The 25,779-nt window shown below is 37.0% G+C and overlaps 2 protein-coding genes across 2 annotated transcripts; one reads left to right on the forward strand and one right to left on the reverse strand.

Annotated features, from left to right (window-relative positions):
• Nucleotides 1-6,236: 6,236 nt before the first annotated feature.
• LOC137729127 (probable CoA ligase CCL13) lies at nucleotides 6,237-10,982 on the reverse strand. Its single transcript, XM_068467970.1, has 2 exons — nucleotides 10,779-10,982; nucleotides 6,237-7,667 (listed from the first exon to the last, which is right to left on the reverse strand). Exons 1-2 carry the CDS (start codon nucleotides 10,980-10,982, stop codon nucleotides 6,237-6,239), a joined length of 1,635 nt encoding a protein of 544 aa, XP_068324071.1.
• A 12,386-nt stretch (nucleotides 10,983-23,368) lies between these two features.
• On the forward strand, nucleotides 23,369-23,746 carry LOC137710316 (uncharacterized). Its single transcript, XM_068449290.1, has one exon. It carries the CDS (start codon nucleotides 23,369-23,371, stop codon nucleotides 23,744-23,746), a length of 378 nt encoding a protein of 125 aa, XP_068305391.1.
• Nucleotides 23,747-25,779: the final 2,033 nt, after the last annotated feature.

Here is a 25,779-nt window from a genome sequence, read left to right on the forward strand (position 1 = left end):
AATTAGGTGTCAAATGATTGGTTTTTCTTTTTAACAAACAATATTATCTACATTAAGGGGGAGAAGGTGGGCTTAGCCTCACAATGGGTTAGCAATAATATGATTCAATCAATTGTTTATTAAATATTATTTTCTCTATTCTTAATGTAAATTCTATAAAGATCAATTTTATGTGAATTCAATTACTTTAATTGGTTTATGAGGGGTTTCTTTGTGACAGCCCGTCCCGGATTTTTCGTACCGTAAGGGTAAAATGATAGTTTTGCCCCTAGTGTGTTTGTTTCGTTGTGTGGTCATTTTGGGGTTTTGGTTGGCTGATTTTGGACCACACACACACCCACACTCATTCCTATTCTCTGCTCTGTCCCGTATCTGTCTCTCTCTCTCTTTCCCTTCTTCTCCATATGTACGGACATGAACCAAAGTGTTCGAAAACGTAGTAGATCGAGGAAGCAAACTACACATTTGTGCTCGTGAGGTTCTTAGGAGTTCAACCATACCTATTTCAGGTAAGGGAACCTTCGTTTTCACGTCGAACTCATGATCCCCGATTTGGTCACTGTTCATGCACACGTAAATTCATGTGTTTTTGGGAATTTCAAGTTTGTAGGAAGCTAGGTGAGGTCCTTAGGAAGCTCGGGTTGGTTCGTTTGAAGGTTTTGGACGTTGGGATCGTGAGTTGCAGGTTTGGCCAATTTTGGTGGAGTTTTCCCGGCGAGATTCCGTTAGTTTTAGTGCTTGAAGGTGGTACGGATTTGTTCCTCTAGTTGTCAGCTTCATTTTGGTACCAATTTCGTGAAATTGGGTGAAAAACAAGTGAGATATTAAGTTTAGAAATTTTCTCGGTTTTCCGACGACGGCGCCAGAGGTTGGCCGGAGAAGACGACGGAATATTCCGTCAGTTTGGATGAAATATTCCTAACAGCGTTAGGTTAACTTTAACGGAATCTGTCAAAGTTAACGGAATATTCCTGACGTCGTTAGTGTGCCAGGCACATGCCTGCGCGTGTGGTCGTGCCTTGGTCGGCGTGTGGGGGCGCGTGCGGTGTCAAAAAATTATTTTAAAAATATGGGGATGTTCGTAAGGTTGAGTAGATCACGTTGGTGTATTCACACACCCCATTTGAGCATTGTATGAGAAGTTATTTCGTAATGTTGGTTATGTGCTTTAAAATTAACATTTTTATAGTTATTTCGCATATAGGTGAGACCTATCCCAAGGACGAGCGCAGTCACTCGAGGCAAAGGGGTTACGACCCTTCTACATACCAGTGAGTGGGCTTTTGGTTTTCCGTATATACCTATATACTTGTGATTTTCCCAGAAAATGAAATTAAACGTTTATATGTTTTATATGTCATGCATTATGTTTGCCCATTTAATTATGCATTATTAGTTGCATATATATATATGTTTGGTGCTGCGGATGCACAAGTAAGTGTCAGGTAAGTTATGGTTTATGTTTATGTTTAGTAGTGATTTGAGATGCATTAAGAGCTCATAACCTGCACCCCCGATGTTAGTGCTCCCGCCCAGAGTAGGGCACAGTCCTTCACGTGATATTCACCTCCTGCACCACACGCTCATCTTGGATCCAAGTTAGGTGCACAGTCCTGTCGTACATACCACTATAGGTGGTTCTGACTCGTAGGTGACCCGCGATTATTCGCCTAGTCTTTACGTGATCGTAGCACTTGAGCGTATTTATTTACACCCAGTCCTGTCGTACAGACCACTTTAGGTGGTTCCGACTCGTGTGCAGGTATAGTTAGTGAGTTGGAGATTTGAGCTCTAGATTCAGCCGTACAGGTCACGTCAGGTGACTCCGGCTGACAGATTTCATGGCATTAATTTGACATACCCGAGTACTTGCATTTCTATGTAGAGGCATTCGACATGGCATATTTTTTAGCATGATTTATATATATGTGCATATTCTATTTTCTGAGAAACTATACAGGTTTTACGGCGAGGGGTTAGTACTTTTGATATTGAAATGATTTTGAAAAGCTTTGTTTTTGCCCACTCACACTTTCTGTTTTGCGCCACTCCAGGTTCTAGTTTGGATAGCTCTGTTGGTGGCTCTCGAGGAATTCACGGCATATCTGACAGATTATCACCAATGTAGGACCACCTTTGGGTGTGTTTATTTATTGTTTGTTCCCCTGGACTGCACTAGGTCTTTTATGCTCTGAACATTATTTATCACACTTGCGCTTGCACATGTTTGTTATCTACTTTGTGTATAACTTGATTTGTATTTATTCGTACTTTTATTACTATTCTTAGCTTCCGCACTATGCACATGGTTACGTCACTCTCACGTGACGGCCAGCATGCCCTGGTCTCGGTCAGGGTGTGTGATTCCTCTAGCATGATATAAGATTATTCATTTACTTCAAATATTTAACTTTCCTTTTGTCAATTTACGCATATAAATACATTAAAAACGTGTAAGTAGCACGTAGCCTACTGTAATTGAAAAAATGTCTTATGCACGCGCATGAAGGCTAATTATATATAAAGCTAACACAAAAGATGAATAGTGCTTTTAGTGTCACCAAACTTCAACAAAAATATTGGAAAACAATGCCCCCAAGATAAAAAACTTCAAAGGTATCCCAAAATAATGCATCAAATAAGGTAAGGGCAATTTTGTCATTTTAACAGTGTTTTTTAATAATTATTTTTTTTTGTGCTTTTTTTTATAAAAAAAAATTTGTATCTCACAATAAGCTAGCAATAATGTAATTCAATTTCTCTATTTTTAAACACGTTCAAAACATCTTAAAAGGCGTGTAATGCAGGTTATAAAAACAGTATTTTGCATGCGGATAATATTGTGATTGAATTAGTTGTCAAATGATTTTTTATTTTTTTTAACAAACGATATTATCTACACTAAGGGAGAGGGCAGTGGGATTAGCCTCATGGTGGACTAGTAATAATGTGATTCAATCAGTTGTTTATTAAATATTATTTTCTCTATTTTTAAACACGTTCAAAACATCTTAAGAGCCGTGTAATGCCGGTTATAAAAAAAATCTTTCTCACATGAATAATAATGTAATTAAATTAGTTGTCAAATGATTTTTTTTTAACAAATAATATTATCTACACTAAGGAGGAGGTGGGTGGGCAGCCCCACAATGGGCTAGCAATAATATGATTCAATCAATTGCTTATTAAATATTATTTTCTCTATTCTTAATGTAAATTCTATAGAGATTGATTTTATTATGTGAATTCAGCTGCTTTAATTGGGTTATGAGGGGTTTCTTCTAACATGATCTAAGATTATTCATTTACTTTGTCAATTTGCGTATATAAATACATGTAAAATGTGTACGTCATGCGTATCACACCGTGATTTAAAAAATGCATTATGCACGCTCATGAGCGCATGAAAGGTAGTACTGAACAAAGTGATCAACTCAAATTATAAGTATAAAGATCCATATATATATATATATGTATGTGTGTGTGTGTATATATATATTCCACTATACTCGACAGTAGCATTATTAAAGAAAAGGAATTTGGTAATATGTACTACGGGTTGTATACAGTTTAGTGAATTCCTTTTGCAGTGGTCTAACATTTTAGTGAATAAAATGTTGAGATTTTACTTGGACATTAAAACCCTTCAATCTCTTAAATCACTATAATAATTTCGAATTCCTCATTATTAATGGAATTCTTCATCACTTTTACCGGAGAAAGTTTGACTTAGCTAACAATAACGTATATACTTGTATTTGATTTGATATTTAGTTGATATAATTGAAAAAATGATGTAGTGCTAGTTGGGTATTGCTCTAGTGTGTAGTGTTTTCTTCTTCAATCAATTGTATCTCAAGTTTAAGTTTTAGGACAATTAGATACAATAAATATATGTTGACACTGGTAAATATATGTTGACACTGGTAGCAGAAATGATCAGTTTTTATTATGTCCTCATTATATCATCATTTATTATGTAATCATTATGTCATCTATATATGACCAACATATTGTCATTACTAAAAAATACTCCATTGGTACAAAAGCTAGTACATACATGTGGCCATTGGTGTAGAACAATCAATTAAAATTCGAAAGTAAAGTTGGTACATATTAATTTCTCGTTGACATTAACGCTAAGAACTCCTTTAGATGAAAATTTGAGGGTCACTAATATTATAATACATATATCCTTGTCATATCACGTAATAATATTAAATAAATGTTTTATGTAATTCGTAATAAGGATTTCTTGGTCTCTAATAGGCCGGCAAGGGTTTCAGAATCTTTTTTTTTTTTTTTTTTTGTTTAACACGATACTTAACCTAGAAATAGCTCAATCATAAGGTCCAACAGCTGAAAGATCACGACACACAACCTAATTTTCCAAGTTTAATTTTATGGGTTTATAGTATATCCTTTTTTAGCCGGCCTCTTGGACCTTGCTGCCTTTTTGTTGGGTTGGGTTGGGTTGGTTTTGGGCGTTTTGCATTCTTTGTTCTATATTTTTGTTTATTTATTTTTCCTATCTAACTTTTAAGAATTTAATTTAGATAACTCAATAGTCAAATGTCATTCGGCTTCTACGATGAGAAATTTGGAAACACTGTTAAGTGACGCTATTATTCATTTGATATATATGGGAGGCTGTCGGACAATATGATTGATATGTTTATATTATAAATTGATTGTTTTTGTTGATGTCAGCATCGTTCTATATTTTATTCATTAGATGTAGAAGGATGAGCACCCGGTATACTTAACAATAGCGATGTTCTAAGTATTCTAACAAACTACTCATGTATGAGTTCTCAATGAAAGCTTTGCATCGATTGACCCATTAATGTATCTCTGATATCCAAATAGAGCGAACCACTATTGTAATTTCAATAAATAAAACATCCAACTAAGAAACTTAGTAGTATGAACAAATAATAAGATCAAATTGTTTGGTTTAATATTTGAATATTGGGCTTAAATGAAGGAAAACCCAAGGATGTCAAATTAAAGGAAGACTTGCCCGAAGCCCAGCATCAAGCCTAGGACTAAACTGAAACTTTCTTAGCCAAGAAACAAGCCACATGTCTATGAGTGAAGTGACAAGTGATGGAGACTAACCTACTATCAGCCAAAGAACACTTTCCAGTGACATTACAAGTAAAAAGTTGATGACTCACTACCCTCCAAGTGCTTTCGGGCAAGAGCAAAAGTTACAGCCAGGCCAAACTGCCTATAAAAGGAAGAAGAGAATAGAGATAAGGACACTTAACCAATCAAACAAACAAACATACAAACTTTGCTCTCAAGCCAGATTTGCATCCAAAAGCTGAAATCAACCTAGGTTCAGTCATTTTTAGCGATAATTCTCTGAAAAAGCTATCTCTTGTCTAGTATAAAAGCTCTGCTACCTCCCTTAGTGTTGTAGTATCGATTCCCTTGTGTAAACTTGTTTACCATCCATCCTTTTTTAGCATATAAACCCTGTAAATTCAAAGAGAAGTGACTGCAAGAAGTTCAACCTTCCCAAACAAGGTTAAATATTTTCCTGAAGCTCTTTGTTTACTTTCTAAATTAGTATATCTATTGCTTAATGCATTATCTAGCATGTATTCAAGTTGGTTCCACCTGTTTTTCTGTTTTAAGAGTCTCATTTGTATCTGGATCTGGTTAGCTTGATGAATATATTTTCATTAAAAGTAATTTGGAACCAAACACATGACTTAAGGGGCTCTGAACTCCCTTCATTCAAACATATAAGACCATGAACTAAAAGTTCTTGTTTACAAGGCAAGAAAAAGAACTTAATACATACTTAACCCATCTGTGATAATCCTTTGATAACAAGAAGTTGGAGTAACTTGGGGTGCAAGTAATCAACTTCAAACACACTTATTCAACATCTGCTATACTAAGATAGTAGTGGCACACCTAAGCACTTAGTTAGTTTTGATTGCGAGCCTCAAGGCGTACACCTAAGGCCCCACAAATGCACCTTTCAGAACTAACTTTGTTCTCCTCTTGTAGCACATCAACAAGTAAGAGCCCGATTACACATCCAAAGTGGCAATCCCTTGGGGAGCTGTGCTGAGTCCAAAGAGCATTCTCCAGAGAAATCTTTACCCGAACACAAATCATTCATATCCCATATTCTTGAAGCTTCATGCATATATAACAAAGAGTCTACAACAAACCTGTTTGCGAATTGTAAGTGCCCGTAGAAGAGATTAGGCATCTTATTCTTGGCTTCCCACAAGATTGGCCTTCTTCTTTAGAACAAACTTTTGTACCCTCCCAGTAGAATTAGGCAAATCCCCAAACACGAAAGCTTGTGGAACCATAAAAACAGGCAATTTCTCCTCACAAAACTTCACAATCTCTTTACAACTTTCTTCACCACCACCACCAAAACCCTCCTTCAACTTCACAAAAGCACAAGGTGTCTCCCCCAAAACCTCATCATGTTTCCCCACAACAGCAGCCTCCAAAACTTGTGGATGAGTTAGCAAAACTGCCTCCACCTCAAGTGTGCTTATAGACTCCCCACCAGAAATTATAATGTCCCTTGCCCTATCTTTCATCTGAATGTACCCATCTGAATGCCGAACTGCCAGATCACCAGTCCTATACCATCCGCCCTTGAAAACTTCATGATTAGGGTTTGAGTTTTTCAGATATCCTAACATCAAAGTGTTACCTCTTAACATAATCTCCCCCATTGTTTTTCCATCATATGGCACACTCTCCATACTGTTCAGATCCTTCACATCAACACCTTCCATCATTAGATTGTACTGAGATTCCAACTTGGGTTTGCATGGTGTGACAATTGCCGGTCCAAGAGCCTCAGTCATGCCATATCCATGGCTCACATTAAACCCTAATTCTGTAACCTTGATCAGAATCTCCGGTGCTGGCAATGCACCAGCAACAATAATCTCCACCCTTGATTTTGTAACCCTAGTTTGATCATTTTCTGAGGCATCTGCTAGAATGTTTAATATAGAGGGTGCACCACATAAGTGTGTTACCTTGTGAAGATCAATTGCTTCAAAAATGGCTTTGGCTGAGACACTTCTTAGGCAGATATTGGTGCCACCAAGAGCAGCAACAGCCCAAGGGAAGCACCACCCATTACACCGAAACATTTCGACCGTCCATAGAAAAACAGGCATTTTTCTCATGTCACTCTGAAAAATTGCTCCCAGTGAATTCAGGTACACAGCTCTGTGGCTGTACACAACTCCTTTGGGATTACCTGTTGACCCAGAAGTGTAACTCACTGAAATCGGGTCACACTCATTGTTGGGTTTGAGAATCTGAAAACCAAGTTCTGCTGATTCCTGTAGGTCATTGTAATTTAGGGCACCTGATGGAAGATCAAGATCAGTATGGGAAGATGATGATGATTGGTCACATTCTGGGATTAGAATGAGGAGAGGTGGCTTGGAGTTGGAGTTTGATTGGGACAAAATGTCAAGTGCTTGGAGGACAACTTCAAGGTACTGATGATCTACAAGAATGGCTTTGGCTTCCAATTGTTGTAATATCGAAGCTAATGCGGGTGCGTGCAGCCTAATGTTAAGTGCACAAAGGACTGCTCCAGCCATTGGAATGCTGAAATGTAACTCATAGAGTGCTGGGATGTTTGGTGCAAAAGCTGCAACCTGGTCAGGGAAGAAATTTAAAAATTTTAACTGATTCGCAGTTACTGTTACATTACACACACACACACACACACACATACACTGTTTTAGGTAATCAGGTCGAGTGTTGGCTTATCCTGCTATACAAAAATCACCGTATCTTATGTAGCGGGTAAGAACTTTTTGCTATTTCTTGATCCAATACTAAGGTGCTACATAGGTATTTAGAACACGTGATTAGTTTATATATCCAAGTGATCAGTTGTGCAATAAAAAACACTTAGTTGGATTTGCGCACACAGATTTTTTCTATCATGGTATGTGAGAGAGAACAAAAACATGTGTATTCTACAGTTGAGATATATATTTTTTTTTCTTGATTATGCTTTGAATAAGTATTATATTAGTAACCGGAATCTGTATTCAAGTTCTTTTCAAGATTGTGATCAGGAGACGGAGACAACTAGTGTATATTAACAAGGATATGCAAGCTTCTTCTGTTGACTTTGGGTCTGTGTACTACTTTGAGTTTGATGTAGTACCCTCTATATATTGCAGTACAATTCAAACGTTTACATTAATATTCCTAATTAAGAGCCCATCAACACAAAAGTGATTAGCTTTTGACATAATCCCACTTCAAATTAATTAACAAGGAAAGAATAAAACAAGATGATCTTAAATTATCTTATATGTTAAAATGGCTTATGACTGTTTCCAACTACTAAAGATTATAAGTGGAGATTTTTCTTTCTCCAATTCGGTTTATTATATGATACTGAGAAGTTTTGATTATGTATTTCACAGTAGTTATGCCACTGGTTCTGGTCGATGTGCTGCCTCATACACACACACATATATATAGCCTTAGCAACATGCTAATTTTTAAACAGGACCAGTAGAATATGAGAGAAAGTTTGAGAACTGAGAGTCTGAGACCCCTGTATTTTGGAAGTGCGTGAATACGTGTATCGCATGCAACGTAAGCTTTTTGGATTTTAGTCGGTTTGGTCAAGACTCAAAGTGTTTGTGTTTCCATTGAATTCTTATTCTCAATAAGTTAGTGGAAGGGTTTTTGCGGTTTTATCTATCATTTATCTTTGTCGGCCTAGTGAGGTCTGAAGATGAAAATAAACACACATACAACGCACAAATTAAATCTACAAATGGGAATAAAATTAGCAATACACAACAAACATCTACTCATGCACGAATCAATTTCAATGACGGAGCATAAACTAGCATATATCAGTACATGTTAGGAAAACATGTGAGTACATGAGGATTCTACACATAATTCTCTACATGCAACAACTTAAGAGTCCTATGATACACTTGAACTGAACATTTAACCTAAAATTAATCAATTAATAATGGGTGAGAGGTTGTAATTGAATTGGAACTAAATGGTCGAAACGAAAGAAATGAAAGAAGACGAATTGAGAGCTTTTCTGTTTCTCATATTTCTTTATGATCAAATACAATCTTATTCTTTAGCGACTACGAAAACTAGCTTGCTCAAGCTATACACACACACACACACATGTATAGATTGTATATTCAAAGCAATCATAAGATTCTAGAGAGAGTTTAATAGCTATCAAGAAATTTGAAAAAAAACAAAAGTTGACGCAGAAAAGCAACTCCAAACGGGCATTAAGTCTTTACTAAGAACTCAACAAACTATAACCAATTACTTATCAGGATAGCTGACATTGCAACCCTCCCTAAGATGATGACATCTGATAATAGAGAGAAAGAGACTCCATATTTTTAAGCAATTTATATACAAAACTTTCATTTCAAATTTGAGATACCCTTAGTAAAGAACAATCAAGAAACAAATACACATATATATATAAGCGTACGTAGAGTTGTTTCTAACCTATTAGCTAGCAAGTGTTTTATATTAACTGAAATGGGATGTGTAGTTTTATTTAAAAAAACCTTTTTAGTCAAAATGGTTTTTGAGATGTGCATAACTCTTTGTTTTGGTATCTGACAATGAAAATTGATAGAAGTGGTCTCTGAGTTTGTCCATCGTATATCATTTTGGTCATTCCGTGAAAAATCAATCAATATCCTCATTAAGTAAAGGAGTTGGTTTGATGAAAATACCCTTAAAATATAGTCACGTAGTCGTTCACGTGACAATTTAATGAGGATATTGACAGATTTTTCATGGAATGACCAAAATGATTTACGGTGAAAAATCAATCAATATCCTCATTAAGTAAAGGAGTTGGTTTGATGAAAATACCCTTAAAATATAGTCACGTAGTCGTTCACGTGACAATTTAATGAGGATATTGACAGATTTTTCATGGAATGACCAAAATGATTTACGGTAGACAAACTCAGAGAATACTTATATTGATTTTCATGGTTAAGAACTAAAATGAAAAGTTATGCCAATATCAAAAAGCATTTTGACTAAAAAGCTTTAAAAATAATATATATATATATATATAAGTCGACTAATGCATAGATTGGCAGATGATTCACCATGCATGTTACTTTGGTGGTTCCACGATCTTGGTTCATCGTGGGCGTTGTCCATTTGACCCAGCATCCACGCCAAGATGCATGATCAAGTTGCGACTTGGTCATTTGGCACCATCGACTTACGAAAAATGACCACCATTGACTTACAAAATTGATTAACTAATTTGTCTTTTAATATTGAGTCCATCGTTGAGATCGGTCTTATAATATTGAGTCCACCGTTGACTTACTACAGTCGGAGTCGTTGGTGACTAGCTAGCCGTGAGCTAGCTAGCAAGTTAGATCGATCTCCATCGCCATGGCGTATATTGATGATCAAATTTCCATGAAACTCAAAACAAAATGTAATGTGATCTTAATTGTTAGAAGACCTTGAGGTACAAGTTTATGTTGAAAAAACCAAACACTACTTGTAACAAAAGAAAATTGTCTTCTTACTGAATGATGAGTAAGATACTCATATAAAGATATATTCGTATATATGTAACATCCAAATTTTTTACTTTAACACTAAAATCATATACAAACTAGAATGACAATGCTTGAAACTAAAAATATAATGAAATCAAATACAGTGAAATCCCTATGTATACTCATGTCATAAAATATTAGAAATATGCTACTTACAACATCATGGCGAGATATGCCTAAGTGGACGAAAGCTGAGGCGACCTTGAGACATCTTACAAGCGTCTGCTGCCATGAAAATCTCACTCCCCCGTAAACGATCGAAATCTTATCGCCATGGACAACAGCAGCTCGCTCTAAGAAGCTTATAGGCGACAAGGGTATGTAGTTTGCGGAGCACTGGACAAGACTAGCCTTATTCATTATTGCTACGTCTCTATCTGGCTTGCCTAGCTAAGTACAAAACCACAATATATATAGGACTCTTCCACACATAATGTTGGATGACTTCATGTACACATGCTTCTCCCCAGTCTCCATGAGTCTGACTCGGACTATAAACAAATAATTAAATAAAGTATGAGAGTAATCCAGATAAGCACGAAAGCATAATGCAGTCAGACGTAGTTGATGATCTCTAAGCACTCTTTGCTCTTCAAAAATTAGTATTAATGATCTCTTTATATTTGCAATTACTTGATCCCATGTACAACTGCTATAGTTGGAAAATTTACTTGATCCCATGTAATTACTATAAACAACACCACGTGGTATATATACTCAGCCTAGGTCTATTGTACGAGTAAGAAAACAAGTTTTTACTTTAAAGTGCGTATAAACTATGACACGTTTTGTAATAAGGTGGTGTTATCCACGTGCCCATTTTTACCTTTCACGGACCACTCTCAATTTTCGGCTATCGGACGAACGAATTGAAAATGATCAAAGGACAAAAGTTGACGGGGTATGTGTGGGAGGTAAAAGATAGTGTGTGGATAGACCATCCTTTATAATATGACACGTGTTATGGCTCTGTGTTTAAATCTTGTGCAACATTAATTCTAGAATTAAACTCTTGGAAACTGACTTTCATTTTGTGAGAAAGGGAATAATTATTCCACTTTAAATATCTCATTCTACACTTCTCACAAATGTATTTTTTCTTTCTAATTATAGAAAGTTTAGAGTGTAAAATGAGAATTGTGGAATACCAATAATAATTCCTATGAGAAATAGTACAAAAATGTGAGGGAAGTCAATATGTTCCAACACAAGAACAGGTGGCTGATGTTTTAACGAAAGGAATTCTTGGTCTGAATTTTACATTGTTTCAATCTTAAACGAGTAGTGCTACACTTGTCATCTACTTATACCATCTTTTGTACCATCTCTCTAATAAAGGTAGGGTCCGCCACTGTATATGAGTCTCATCTCTGTCAGCCAGATGATACAATTAGATGGTAAGAATAAAATTTTTTAATCTTAAACTGGGTTACTCCATTTTAGACTCCGTATTAAATACAAGATGCCCGTCAGCTTGCCATATCATTACTATTAGTTGGTTATGTGTTAGTGGTGTAGCTTCCTTCTTAAGCAATGTAATAAAACTACAAATAATTCTTTAACTAAGAATATAATTGTAATAACTACTGTTTCTGAGAAATACAAGCATATCCATTTCCTTCTTCTTCAAGCTTTCATTTTATTCAATCCCTCCATGGATGTTATGATTTCGAATAGTTATTTATTAAATTGGTGGATAGGAGTATACTCTGAATTGGAATCCTGTCATGGAAAGTACTGCCTGATCATTTCTACCAACTTAAGGTCCCAATTAGTGTTCTTTGTTTGTATATTATGTAAAAATGTCCTTTTGGAGAATTTGCATAATCTCCATTACTAATCCTTTATATATGTTCATGTTTCAACCATCCACTTGTTTTTGCTGAATTCCCTGTTATGCTAATATATAAAAATGATAGTGAAAACTCAATACGAGTGATCTTTTGAACCTGCTTCAGGAGAAAGTAATCCAATTTGAAGTTGTTGATGTTTATACCGATTTATCATAGAAACAAATTCTGATTCATTTCATTCCGATTAAGTTTCCTTCCTATTAATCTGGAAGTTCTTCACAGACACAAGGAAATGGACGATAATGGGAATTCAACCTGTCAGCACTTGGGACTTGTGACAATCGGATTTTCTTGCTTTGAGATATGTAAGTATTAATGGGTTGGCTCACTATAAGTATAAACCCCATTACACGTAATACATATTCGACCTTATAGAACCATGACCAGATACATACATACATACACACACACACACACACACACACACACATACATACATACATACACACATACATACATACATATATACATACATACATATATATATATATATATATATATATATATATATATATATATATATCAGTACCAAAACTCCTTGGAGAGAAAGGAGGAGTAAGTTGTGGAGATGCTTGTATTGTAGAACCGGTACCAAAACTATTTTCCAGATTCCCAGAAGAAGATGACCCTGGTGAAGATAACTCAAAATCCCTATGTTGTGCAGAAGCTGAAAAACTCAAACTAGCATCATGATCTGTGAGTGAAACTAAACTACTATTTCTATCATGAGACTGCTGTGAACCATTGAAATATGGTACAACAATAGGAACTAGAGTAGGATGTTTCACTGAGGAATAAGATTGCTTTGAAATAAATGATACTTTAAGAGCACTAATAAATGGAAAAACTGTTTTATCATGAACTACATGTCTGGAGATGAATAACTTCTTTTTATCTCTATGATAGCACACAATTCCTTCATAACCTAAAGCATAACCTAAAAATATACATTGATCAGTTCTAGCATCCAATTTGCTAGAAGTATAGGGCTTCAGATAGGGATAAACTGTTGTACCAAAAATTTAAAGACCTTTTAACTTTGGATGAACCTCAAACAACTTAAGAAATAGAGACTACATGCCTAAACCATTACAAGGCATTCTATTAATGAGAAACACAGCATGAAACCAAAAGTTATGTGGCAAATGAGCAGTAGTTAATAGAGTAGCAATAGTTTCTATAGCATGCCTATGCTTTCTCTCAGCCACTCCATTTTGCTGAGGAGTGTAAGCACAAGAGACTAAATGTGGAATGCCATTGAAGGTCAGAAAATTCTTGAACTTCAGACTCATATACTCACCACCACCATCAGATTGAAAATACTTCACATTTTCTTGGAAATGGTTCTTAATGAAAGCATAAAAGTGCTCAAAAATAGATTGAACTTGAGATTTATAGCACAAGGGAAAAATCTATGTAAATCTAGAGAAATCATCAATGAAACTAACATAGTATTTATATCCTTCAACTAATACAACTGTTGATGGCCCCCAAACATCACTACTTATTCTTTCAAAGGGTTTTACAGATACATGTGAACTGAAAGAAAACATTTGTCTAGACATCTTGCCACTCAGACATAATTTACACACATGTTTGTCTACATCAGCCTTATAGGAAATATTGGATAGAGAAAGCATACTATGTAAGATCTCATTACTAGGATGGCCTAGTCTATGTTGCCACATTGAAGCCTTGATCACTTGCCCGAGAAAAGCAGCTGGTGGTGTCTACAGCAACTTATTGTAGTTGAAAAACATCTGTTTTGGAATGTAATACAAGCCCGCCATTACTCCTTCCTCTCGTTAATATTGTCTTTGTTGCCTTGTCCTGTACCCAAAAACCAAACTCATCAAGAATTACATAACAATTATTCTCTTTGCATATGGATAAACTGACAATAAACTTGCAGTTAAATGAGGAACATGTGAGATAGTTAACAAATGCAATGGTTTAGAAGTAGTGGAAATAGAATTTGAACCATTATTTTTCACTAGAAGACACTCTCCATTTCCCACTATGATTTTTTGATCTTCCTCAAAAGGTGTAACTATGTTTAAGTCTACCATATCTCCTGTCATATGGTGTATAGCACCTATGTTCATGATCCATGCTTGATTAGCATTGAATTCAGAAGATGCACTTGCATCCATTGCAATGAGTGATGGAGGTGGATTAGCACCTTGAAACACATAGTTACTTATGTGATAACAATTGAGTGCTATGTGACCCTGTTTTCCATAAATTTGACACTCTAGAATAGAACCACCAGAGATAGGTTGTTGCTCATTTATGTAAAAACAGTTTGGTGTAGTATGTCCACATTTACTACAAATTTGACACTCAGGTATGATATTAGACTTCTGACCAGTATTGCCATTCCAATTAGACCAAGAATTCCCAAATGAACCTCCACCAAATGAACCATTCTTAGATTGATAACTACCTGAGGAACCAAAAAACCCTCCATTGTTTCGATTACCACCATTATAACTTCCATTATTTCGAGGTCTATAGTTGTTCCTTGGACCATTAAAACCCCCAAAATTTCTATTGCCACCAAAATTGCCATTATAGTTGTTCCCATTATTATCATTGTAATTATTTCCTGGAGGTCTTTCTTACCGACCTACAAATCCAACATTTCCATTGAAATTATAACCATTCTGAGTTGAAGAATCACCCTGATAGAACTGTCTATTTGCTCCAATGTTGGAGGATTATCCTTGATAAAATTGTCTCTGATTTCCACTATTGGAGGACTCTCATTCACAGTACATCCCTGACATTGGAAATTGAACATAATGAAGTGATTCTTCTGCAGTCTTCTTAGCACTTAGTAGCTGTGCACAAAATTCTTTAAGAGTAATAGGTGATTCTCGGGTTACAATGACAGTTCTAATCATGTTGTATTCTGCAGGTAAGCCGGCTAATGCAACCATAATCAAATCATTCTCACAAATGCTTTCCCCTGCAACAAGCAACTGATCTTTAAGATACTTAAGTCTCCGAATATATTTTTCAATGAAATCGGTCCTTTTTTTTTATGGTGCAACGTTCAATCTTCAAATGATTAATTCTTGCCGTGAGACAGTTACATATCAATCACACAAGTGTGTCCAAGCTTCATAAGCTGTTTTACTCCCGACTACATATTCAATCGCTTCATCCCCCAATGTTACAATTAGAAGACTTAGTAAAGCCTTATCTGTCTTAATCCATTGTCTGTATGCATCAGTAATCTCCTTAGTAACACTATTGTCAAGTGAAATCACATATTTGGGAGGACATACATTGGTACCATCAAAGTAATCAAACAAATCATAACCTTCTAATACAGAACGAAACTAAAATGACCACTTAGCGAAGTTATCGTCTTGTAATCGCAGAGTAAGTGTCCCAAGTAATCCATCAATCTTCAAAGGTGTAGACGTCATAGCAACAATCACAATATAATGTTGAATTAGAGAACAAATCAGCAGGAATAGGCTTCGTGCAACACAACAATTCACAATCTTCAACAGTGCAGATAGCTTCGGCTCAAAATCTTCAATCAAAAGAGCTTTGTGCCCTAATTTTATCAATTTTCAAGGTTTGGACAAATCCAAGCTTCGTGCTCAATTTCTTCTTCTAATCACCAATTGAAACAATTCATAGATAGAAAAATTTTCACAAACAAAATTTATATAGCTTCGTGCCAAAAATTTCAAGAATCTTCAAAAACTCAAATACTAGGGGCTTCGAGCCTTAAAATTGCAACAAGTTTCAAATCTACAACTACAACTTCAATCGTAAATAAAGCAAAATAATTTTGGAAAGAAAAACCTAATTTCTGTCATCGATCACTGCCGTTAATACTGATCACCACCATTGTTGTAGAAAAAGAGATGCAAACTTGCAGAAACTTTCAGCGAGACTCTAGATCTTTACCAATTCTCTCCCCTAAGCTTAGAATCCTCAAAAACGTAAGCTCTCGGTACCATCTTAACAAACTAGCGGAAGATTAAGCAAAGAGGAAATTGAGAGAAAAGTTTAGAGAGAGAAAGAATATAAACTGATTTCATTACAATGTGAAAGATTAGTTACAACTGTTATCTTTCTAGCTATATATAGAAATAGAAAACTTAATGACTAAGTAATCCTCTAACTACCAAATGACACAAGATTGTAACACATGTACATCCAAGATTATGATAGCTGTTCACTTACATTCTTACACTTAATAGTTATTTTCATTTCTTAAAAGTCATCATGAACATTCTCTGTGAAGATAATGGAGAGAGTTTAGTGCATGATGTTTTTCCCTAAAGTTCCTATTCAAAACTTTGAATTGACGAGGTGAGATTCAAACTAAGGGGGGTGTAGTCAAACTAAGATTTTAAAGGATTTTAAAAGTGATAGATTTGATAAGATTGAGGAGGATTTAAGACTCCTACAAAATTCATATGGATTTTTGTTGAGTGTTTTTATGTATATTTCATATCTGAAACCATTACACAATGCAACATATATGGGAGAACCGAAAGCAACAAAATGATGACATCCAACATAATGATGACACATCCAATCCCACTAATCTTAATCTATTATCTATATGGGAGAACCGAAAGCAACAAAATGATGACCTTCAACATAATGATGACCTCCAACATAATGATGACACATCCAATACTCCCCCTCAAGCTGGATCCAAAAGGTTGATAGATCCAAGCTTGCCAAGAAGAAGCTGAAACTGATGAGAGGCCAATGATTTTGTGAATAGGTCCGCAAGTTGATCCGAGCTCCTTACAAAATGCGTTTGGATAACCTGAGATTGAACTTGTGTACGAACATAGTGACAATCGACTTCAATGTGCTTGGTTCTCTCATGAAAAACTGGGTTGGAAGCAATGTGCATTGCAGCCTGATTGTCACAGAAAAGGGACATGGATTGATGATTGAAAACACCTAAGTCACACAGTAAACCTTTGAGCCAGATTAGTTCACACGCAGTAGATGCCATTGCCCGATATTCTGCCTCAGCACTGGATCTTGCAACGACAGTTTGTTTTTTGCTTTTCCATGAGACAAGGTTGCCTCCCACAAACGTGCAAAATACCGTTGTAGACTTACGATCAATGGAATTGCCAGCCCAATCTGCATCACAATAACCTGTAATCTGAGTGCTTGCATTTTTCTTCATGATTATACCACGTCCCACAGAACCTTTTAGATATCGAAGTATCCTTTTGACTAGGTTAAAGTGCTCCATCGTGGGAGAGTGCATAAATTGGCTAACAATACTGACAGCATAGGTAATGTCGGGCCTTGTGATGGTCAGGTATATCAACTTACCAACCAACCGCTGATAATAACTTATGTTTGGAAGAGATTGACCCTCTAAGCTGACTTTAAGTTTAATGTCAAGAGGTGTAGGGACCGGTTTAGCATCACTCATGTTTGCTTCCTTAAGGAGATCCAGAACATATTTGCACTGGTTAAGGAAGAAGCCCTTGTGAGATGTAGCCATTTCGATGCCAAGGAAGTATCTCAGAACACCAAGATCTTTTATTGCAAAGCGTTGCTGAAGGGAGTGCTTGAGTTCTTTGATTTCTTCAGGGTTATCTCCGGTGATAATCAAGTCATCAACATACACAAGAACAACCAATGTACCAGCGGTGCCTGAGCATACAAATAAAGAGGAGTCCGCATTGCTTCTTCCAAAACCAACACTGATAAGGACTGAACTGAGCTTAGCATACCAGGCTCTCGGTGATTGTTTAAGACCATAAATTGATTTGTGCAGTTTACACACAACATCCTGTTTATGACTTTGAGAGTGACCCGGTGGTAATCTCATGTAGACGTCTTCTTCAAGCTCACCATGTAAGAAGGCGTTTTTTACATCCATTTGGTACATAGGCCATCCTTTGTTGACAGCCACAGACAAGAGTACGCGCACTGTGTTCATCTTTGCAACGGGGGCAAAGGTTTCCTTGTAATCCACATCAAATGTTTGAGTGAAGCCACGGGCCACTAATCGTGCCTTGTGTCTTTCAATAGACCCATCCGAGTTGAATTTAATCTTGTATATCCACCTGCAGCCTACTATCTTCTTTCCTTTGGGCAGTGGCACAAAGCTCCAGGTTTTATGTTGATCTAGTGCATGCAGTTCATCCTGCATTGCTTGCTGCCACACTTGGGATTGGTTAGCTTCTTGAAATGATTGAGGCTCTTCATGCGCAGATATATTACTCAAATAGGTAGTGTAATTATGTGACAACTTTTGATAAGAACAGTAGTTGGATAAGGGGTGCTTGAGCTTGTACGTAACAAAGTCTTGCAGTCTTGCTGGTGGGTGCCTCTCACGAGTTGGATTTCGTCGAGGTATGGTAGGAAGAGACTCTTCTGAAGGTTCTTCAGGACCAATACTACGTAGAGTTTCATCTTCTACAGGCATGTTGCTGTCGTCATATGAATCCGGTTGATTTGGAGCCACAAGATCCATTGTGTGAGTTTGATCACCCACATTGTTGAGTATCTCAGTCCTTGGTAGTGGAAACATGTCCAAGATAATCTCCCCCTGACTTGTACTATCCAGAGACTTACTGTAATAAGAGTTAGTTTCATGAAATTGAACATCCTTTGAAACAATTAATCTCTTAAGTTGTGGATTATAACACTTATACCCTTTTTGTGTGGACGAGTAGCCAAGGAAAATGCATTTAGTTGCCCTAGGATCAAGTTTGTCTCAATGTAATGATTGAACATGAACAAAACAGTTGCATCCAAAGACTTTAAGGTGAGACAAGTCCACCTTTCTGTTCTTGACTATCTCCATTGGGGATTTGAACCCCAAAACCCTACTAGGTAATCTGTTGATCAGGTAAGCTGCTGTCATGACGCTTTGAGACCAAAAACGTTTTGGTACATTCATTTGTAACATCAATGCCCTAGTTTTTTCAAGGAGATCTCGGTTTTTTCTCTCGGCAACACCATTTTGTTGGGGTGTGCCAACACAGCTAGTTTGATGTATGATGCCATTGTTGCTCAAATATTGAGTCATGACTTGGGACATGTATTCTGTGCCATTATCAGACCTTAGGGTTTTGATTTGAGAAGAAAAATGATTTTTGACAAGGTTGTGAAAGTCCTTAAACACTTCCATCACCTCATTTTTTGATTTTAACAAATATAACCAGGTGGCTCTTGAATAATCATCAACAAAAGTTATGAAATATTTATAACCATCAAAAGATTCATTTGTTGGTCCCCATATATCAGAGTGTACAAGCTCAAAAAGATGAGAAACTCTAGACATCGAAGACCCTAGAGGTAGTCTTGTTGCCTTTGACAAATGACAAGTTTCACAGTGGGTTGATTCTTTGCCTAAGTCAGGAAATAAGGTGGATAAGATAGGTTGAGATGGATGAGCTAGTCGTTGGTGCCACAAGGTGGAAGCTTGAATGGAGGTATGGATGGATTTTGACTTGGCATGGAACCCACAGGAAGAGCTTTTTGATATGTAATAGAGACCATCAAGGTAAAACCCCTCACCAATCGTCCTCTTGGTTATACAATCCTGAAAAATGACAGTTTTTGGTGAAAAAATGGCCAAACAATTTAAGGAATTTGTGATTCTTCCCATTGAGAGAAGTTGAAATGGAAATGATGGGACATATAGGGCCATAGACTCTATTTGATCAGATATCAGGTGGATTTTTCCCTTTCCTACAATCCTAGCACCTTCACCATTAGCAACAGATACATGTGAAGGATTATGTAGTTTCTCAAATCTATGTAACTTTGACATTTGATTAGTCATATGGTCTGTGGCACTAGAATCTACAACCCAAAAATCATGTAACTCATTTATTTTAAGAGTAGTTTGGAAAGCAGTTACGATACCTTTCAAGTCTGTCTGAGGTACATAATCAGCATCAGCTAAAAAACCTGCAAATTTGCCCATCAATGCAGTAGTACTTCCATTTTCATGATCAACCGATCCATCCTCTTTTCCCTTCTTTTTTTGGAGATACGCTGCGAACTCATTTAAAAGGATGGCAGGATTTGCAGTGAACTGTTGATAGGTATCAACATTGTTGATAGATGAAGATGTTGCAGTGTTGGCACGAGGGTGTGCTCGACTTGTCTTTGGTGCGGATTTATCCTTCATGAAGTCAGGTTTGAGTTCTGGATGTAGGATCCAGCACTTGTCTCTCACATGCCCGATGTTGTCACAATGTAGGCACTTTAAATGAGGGTTTTTTCCTTTATATCTTTTTTCATTTGTCAGGTAAGCCCTAGCTTCTGTCACGTTGGTTTTTATACCATTGTTTATGACTTTTCTCCTTACTTCCTTACGTTGGATAGTTGCACAGATACTAGTGAAGGATGGTAGCTCCGAGTTCATGAGAATGTGACTTCTCAAATCCTCATATTCTGAGCTCAAGCTAGACAATAATTGAAAAATTTTATCTTCTTCAGTTCTTTTAAGGAGCACAGAGAGATCAGTTGTGTGAGGTCTGTACACATCTAACTCATTCCACATGCTTCTCAAAGAACCAAGATGTTGAACAAAGCTTTTACCTTCTTGCTGTATGTTGGAGATATCCTTCTTGAGTTGAAAGATGCGAGCTGCATTGTTTTGATTTCCATACATCTCCTTCACGGTGGTCCAAAGGATGAGAGACGACTCGGAATAGCTGAAGATTTCAGCAATATTCCTTTCCATAGAATTTAACAACCATGACATGACCAGTTGATCTTTACATAGCCACCCTCCATATTCTGGAGAAGAAGCATCTGGTGCAGGTTGACTGCCATTGATGAAACCGAGTTTGGATCTTCCACCGAGAGCAAGACTAACAGCCCTTGCCCATGGAAAATAATTAAACTCATTCAATAATACTGAACTGAGTCATTGGTTTGGATTGATATCCATTTCAGAAGCGCTTCCAAATGAAGAAGCAATGATACTTCCATCTGCCATTGTTTTTGAAAAATAAACACAGCAGATTCGATATACAGAACTAGCTCAGGATGATGCCCGCTCTGATACCATGTTGAGTGTTTTTATGTATATTTCATATCTGAAACCATTACACAATGCAACATATATGGGAGAACCGAAAGCAACAAAATGATGACATCCAACATAATGATGACCTCCAACATAATGATGACACATCCAATCCCACTAATCTTAATCTATTATCTATATGGGAGAACCGAAAGCAACAAAATGATGACCTTCAACATAATGATGACCTCCAACATAATGATGACACATCCAATAATTTTAAAGAATTTGAATGGATTTAGTTTGTAGATTTTGGTGGATTGTGATGGATTTTTTATATTTTTTTTTTCCTTTTTTTTTTCTTGTTTTTTCTTCGTCTTTCTGGACTGACAATACAAAATCAAATCAAATTGGAGGTGTGTGGTGCATTGGTGCCTCAACGGTGCGAACAAACAACAGCAAGAGAGTGGTTCTAAGGCAGAGGGTACAACAGCGGCAAATTGAATGGGTTAAGCAACATATTCAAATATGGGCTTCTGGATGGAGGTGCAGGAGGAGAACTCAAGATCTGGGTTAGTTAGGACGTTCAAGAAAGGTGCGAGATGGTGGTGAATTCGTCTGATCACGATGCTGGTGATCAGATCATTGGGAAGGGAATCAGAACAAGCACACTAGTGGACAACAGCAGGGGAAGATGGAAAAGGATTTGAAATTCTAGGGGATGGGGTTAGATTCTTTTTAATCTTGGTTAGAGCAACTTCAGCGTTGGAGCTCTCCCCCCAGGTAATGCACTATTCAATCCACCTAATGAACAGTAACTGCCCTTAATAAACAGTAAATAGCCCTGGCAATAGAATTTGCATCTCCACCGTTACACTTCAATAGCCCTGGCAATAGGCAATAAAATATTAGTATTTTTTTTATTTATAAAATAATACAAAATAATTTTAATTGTATTATCGGATAAGATTTTTAATCGTTCTCGTTGCGTCACGTGTCATTATCCGAAGTATTATTAAATAATACAAAATAATTTTATTTGTAATTTCGGATAAGATTTTTAATCGTTGTCGTTACGCCACTTGTCATAAAATCCGAAAAGACAATTATTGGGGATGGATTTTCGATAAATTTTTTAATCGTACTCGTTATGCCACGTGTCATTATCTAAAAATACAATTATTGGTGATGGATTTCTGATAAGATTATTAACCAATCACGTCGCGCCACGTGTCATAATCTGTTCACAATCTTTGAGGATGAATTTCCATCAGATTTTTAACGAATGACGACATGCCACGTGTCATAATCTGTTCACAATCTTTGAGGATAGATTTCCATCAGATTTGTAACGAATGACGGCATGCCACGTGGCATTATGTACAACCTAATCCTTTCTGAATCCTCTTTATAATCCACCATCCATCCTCACAAATCTCACACCAATTTTCTCAAGATCTCTATCATTATTCATAGTTTCTGCTTCCTTATTCACAAAAATCTGTATCATTATTCATAGTTTCTGTTTCTTTCTTACAATGTCTTCTTCTTCTTCCTCAAGGATGATGTGGGAATTCAATCAGGAAGAGGAAGAATTGTTTAACGAATCAGAAGCAATGTTCAATCACCAGGGGGCAAGAAATGAGAGGGAAGAGGATGAGGAGCGTCAAAGGAGAAATGACGAAGTAAGAATGGGCAAAGCCTCACATTCTTGTCGAGTCGTCCAAGGTATGGCTCAGATCTGCAGGCCCAGCCGTTCTGGAAACCTTGATAAAAGCAGGCAACGACGAGGTATGGAACTCTTGGATGATTATTTTGTTCCTAATAGTGCATTCCCTGATACGTACTTTAGACGTCGTTTTAGAATGGAACGACATTTGTTCAACAAAATCATGATTGCTGTTTGCAACCATGATTCTTACTTCGTGCAAAAGAAATATACTTTTGGTGCTATGAGTTTACTGCCTAAGCAAAAAATTATTGCTGCCTTGCAGATGCTTGCATATGGAGCATCTGCAGACCAAGTGGATGAGATAACGAGGATGGGGAAATCAACCATTCTTGAGTCCCTGATGAGGTTTTGCAGAGCAATCAAATCTATCTACACCGCTGAGTACCTCCGCAAACCTACAAACATGGACTTGGAACGGCTGTTAAAGAAGGCGGAGATGCGTGGCTTTCCTGGGATGATTGGAAGCATTGATTGTATGCACTGGACGTGGAAAAACTGTCCAAGTGCATGGCAAGGCACTTACGGGGACAAAAAATGAGCAAAAAGTATCATTCTGGAGGCGATGGCATCTTTTGATACATGGATTTGGCACGCCTTTTTCGGGGTCCCGGGAGCTCAAAATGACATCAACGTCCTTGCCCAATCCCTAGTGTTCAACGATGTCCTGCAAGGAAAGGCACCAAAAGTGACGTATGAGGTCAACGGACGTATGTACGACGGGCCATACTACCTAGCTGACGGCATTTACCTGCGATGGTCAACATTTGTCAAAACAATGCCACGTCCGCGGAGTGCAAAGGAAAAACACTTTGCAAGCTGTCAAGAGGGGTGCAGGAAGGATGTGGAGCGTTGTTTCGGTATCCTCCAAGCTCGCTGGGCGATCGTCAAGGGTGCTGCCAGATTGTTTGATGTAGAGTCGCTTCGATCCATCATGATGACGTGCATCATTCTTCACAACATGATTGTGGAAGATGAGTACGATTATGAAGCCGTTAATGAATATGAGCCAGACACGATAAACAATTCAAGAACACGTATATATTGTGCTCATGACGCCACCGATGAGCCCGTGCAACATGAGCCATTACAAAGGGATGGACGTTACAATGAAAGGCTCATTCAACGATATACTGCATTTCAAATGCCAGACATGCACAATGCCCGACAACTTAACTTGATAGAGCACCAGTGGGCATTGAAACAAGCTGAAGATAATTAAGTTCATTTTGTGTGTTTTTTTGAATTTGGTATGTTTAAGTTATTTTATTTGGTGTGTTCTATTATTTGGTATGTTTATGTAATTTTTTTGGTGAGTTTTTAATTATTCCGTATGCTTATGTAATTTTATTTGGTGTGTTTTTGTCATTTCAATAAATATTCTCTTAGTATAAATAACTTACCAAATTAATTTGAATAAATATTCAATAAATTGGAAACAACATAAATAATACAAACAATAAATAATAAATTACAACCCAAAGTGATTGGAAAATTATGGGCTCCGATTACAAAAAATACTCTATTTATCATCACTTAACCAATTTGTGGTGCTAGGATGATCTTCTCTTGTGGTGCTAGGACCACCTTGGCTTGCTATTGCTTCTCTTGCACGCCTCCTTTGCACCACGTCCGCTTTCTCTGACTTCCAAAAAAATTTGGAATTTGGAGACTTCCCTTCTAAAGGCGTGTTCATAATCTCACGATCTTGTTGAGCCCGTCTTTCTTCTCTAACATGTTCCCTTTCTTGCCTAAGTAGCTCTCTTTCTCTCTCATTAGCCTAAAATTCTCTCTGAATAGCTGCAGCTTTTGCGTCATCTCTAGCCTTATCACCCTCATATTTGGCCAGTTCCCTCGCCAAAGTCAATTCACCTTGGCGAGTAAGTTCTTCCATGAACTTTGCATAATCGTTCTTGGAAGCACTCCCTTTTCTCTTTGAAGCCTTCTTACCTTGAGGCCTAATTGGATAACGGGTCGAACCCGACGCTTGTTCAGGGATGGGTGTTTCGAGCACTTCTTCTGCATCATCTTCATTAACATGCGAGACATGATCGGGTGTAGAGTGTAGAGGGGTGTTGTTCATGTGCACTTCTGGACCGACTGGCACAACTCTAAATTTAGGACAATCTTTGACAATATTCCAACATTCCCACCGGTTGAATGATTTATTTTTGCTTTTGGTTTTGGCAGCGTACCAAGCTTATGCTTGAAGTTCCTACACAATGAAAATAAGTAACAAATAAATAATACAAACAATAAATAATAAATTATGTAGGTAACAAATAAATAATATATTGTTACCTGATCCGAGTAATTTTCCCCACTTTGAATATTACTACTAGCCTGTGCCAAGGCGTCTCTCCACGTACTAAACAATTGGCTAAGTAATTTCCAACGACTGGACATCGATTCTTTGGTTCTTTTCCCACCAATTTTCTCAAGAAAATTGGTATGAATAAGACTCCACATTTCTCACAACTGCATCTCATTACCCGTAAGCGAACTATGAGTAACTTCAACCCAGCTAGTACACAACGCAACATCTTCAATAAGCGACCAATTCGTACCTGCACC

This window comes from Pyrus communis, chromosome 1 (assembly GCF_963583255.1).
Source record: "Pyrus communis chromosome 1, drPyrComm1.1, whole genome shotgun sequence".
Taxonomy (NCBI): Eukaryota; Viridiplantae; Streptophyta; class Magnoliopsida; order Rosales; family Rosaceae; genus Pyrus; species Pyrus communis.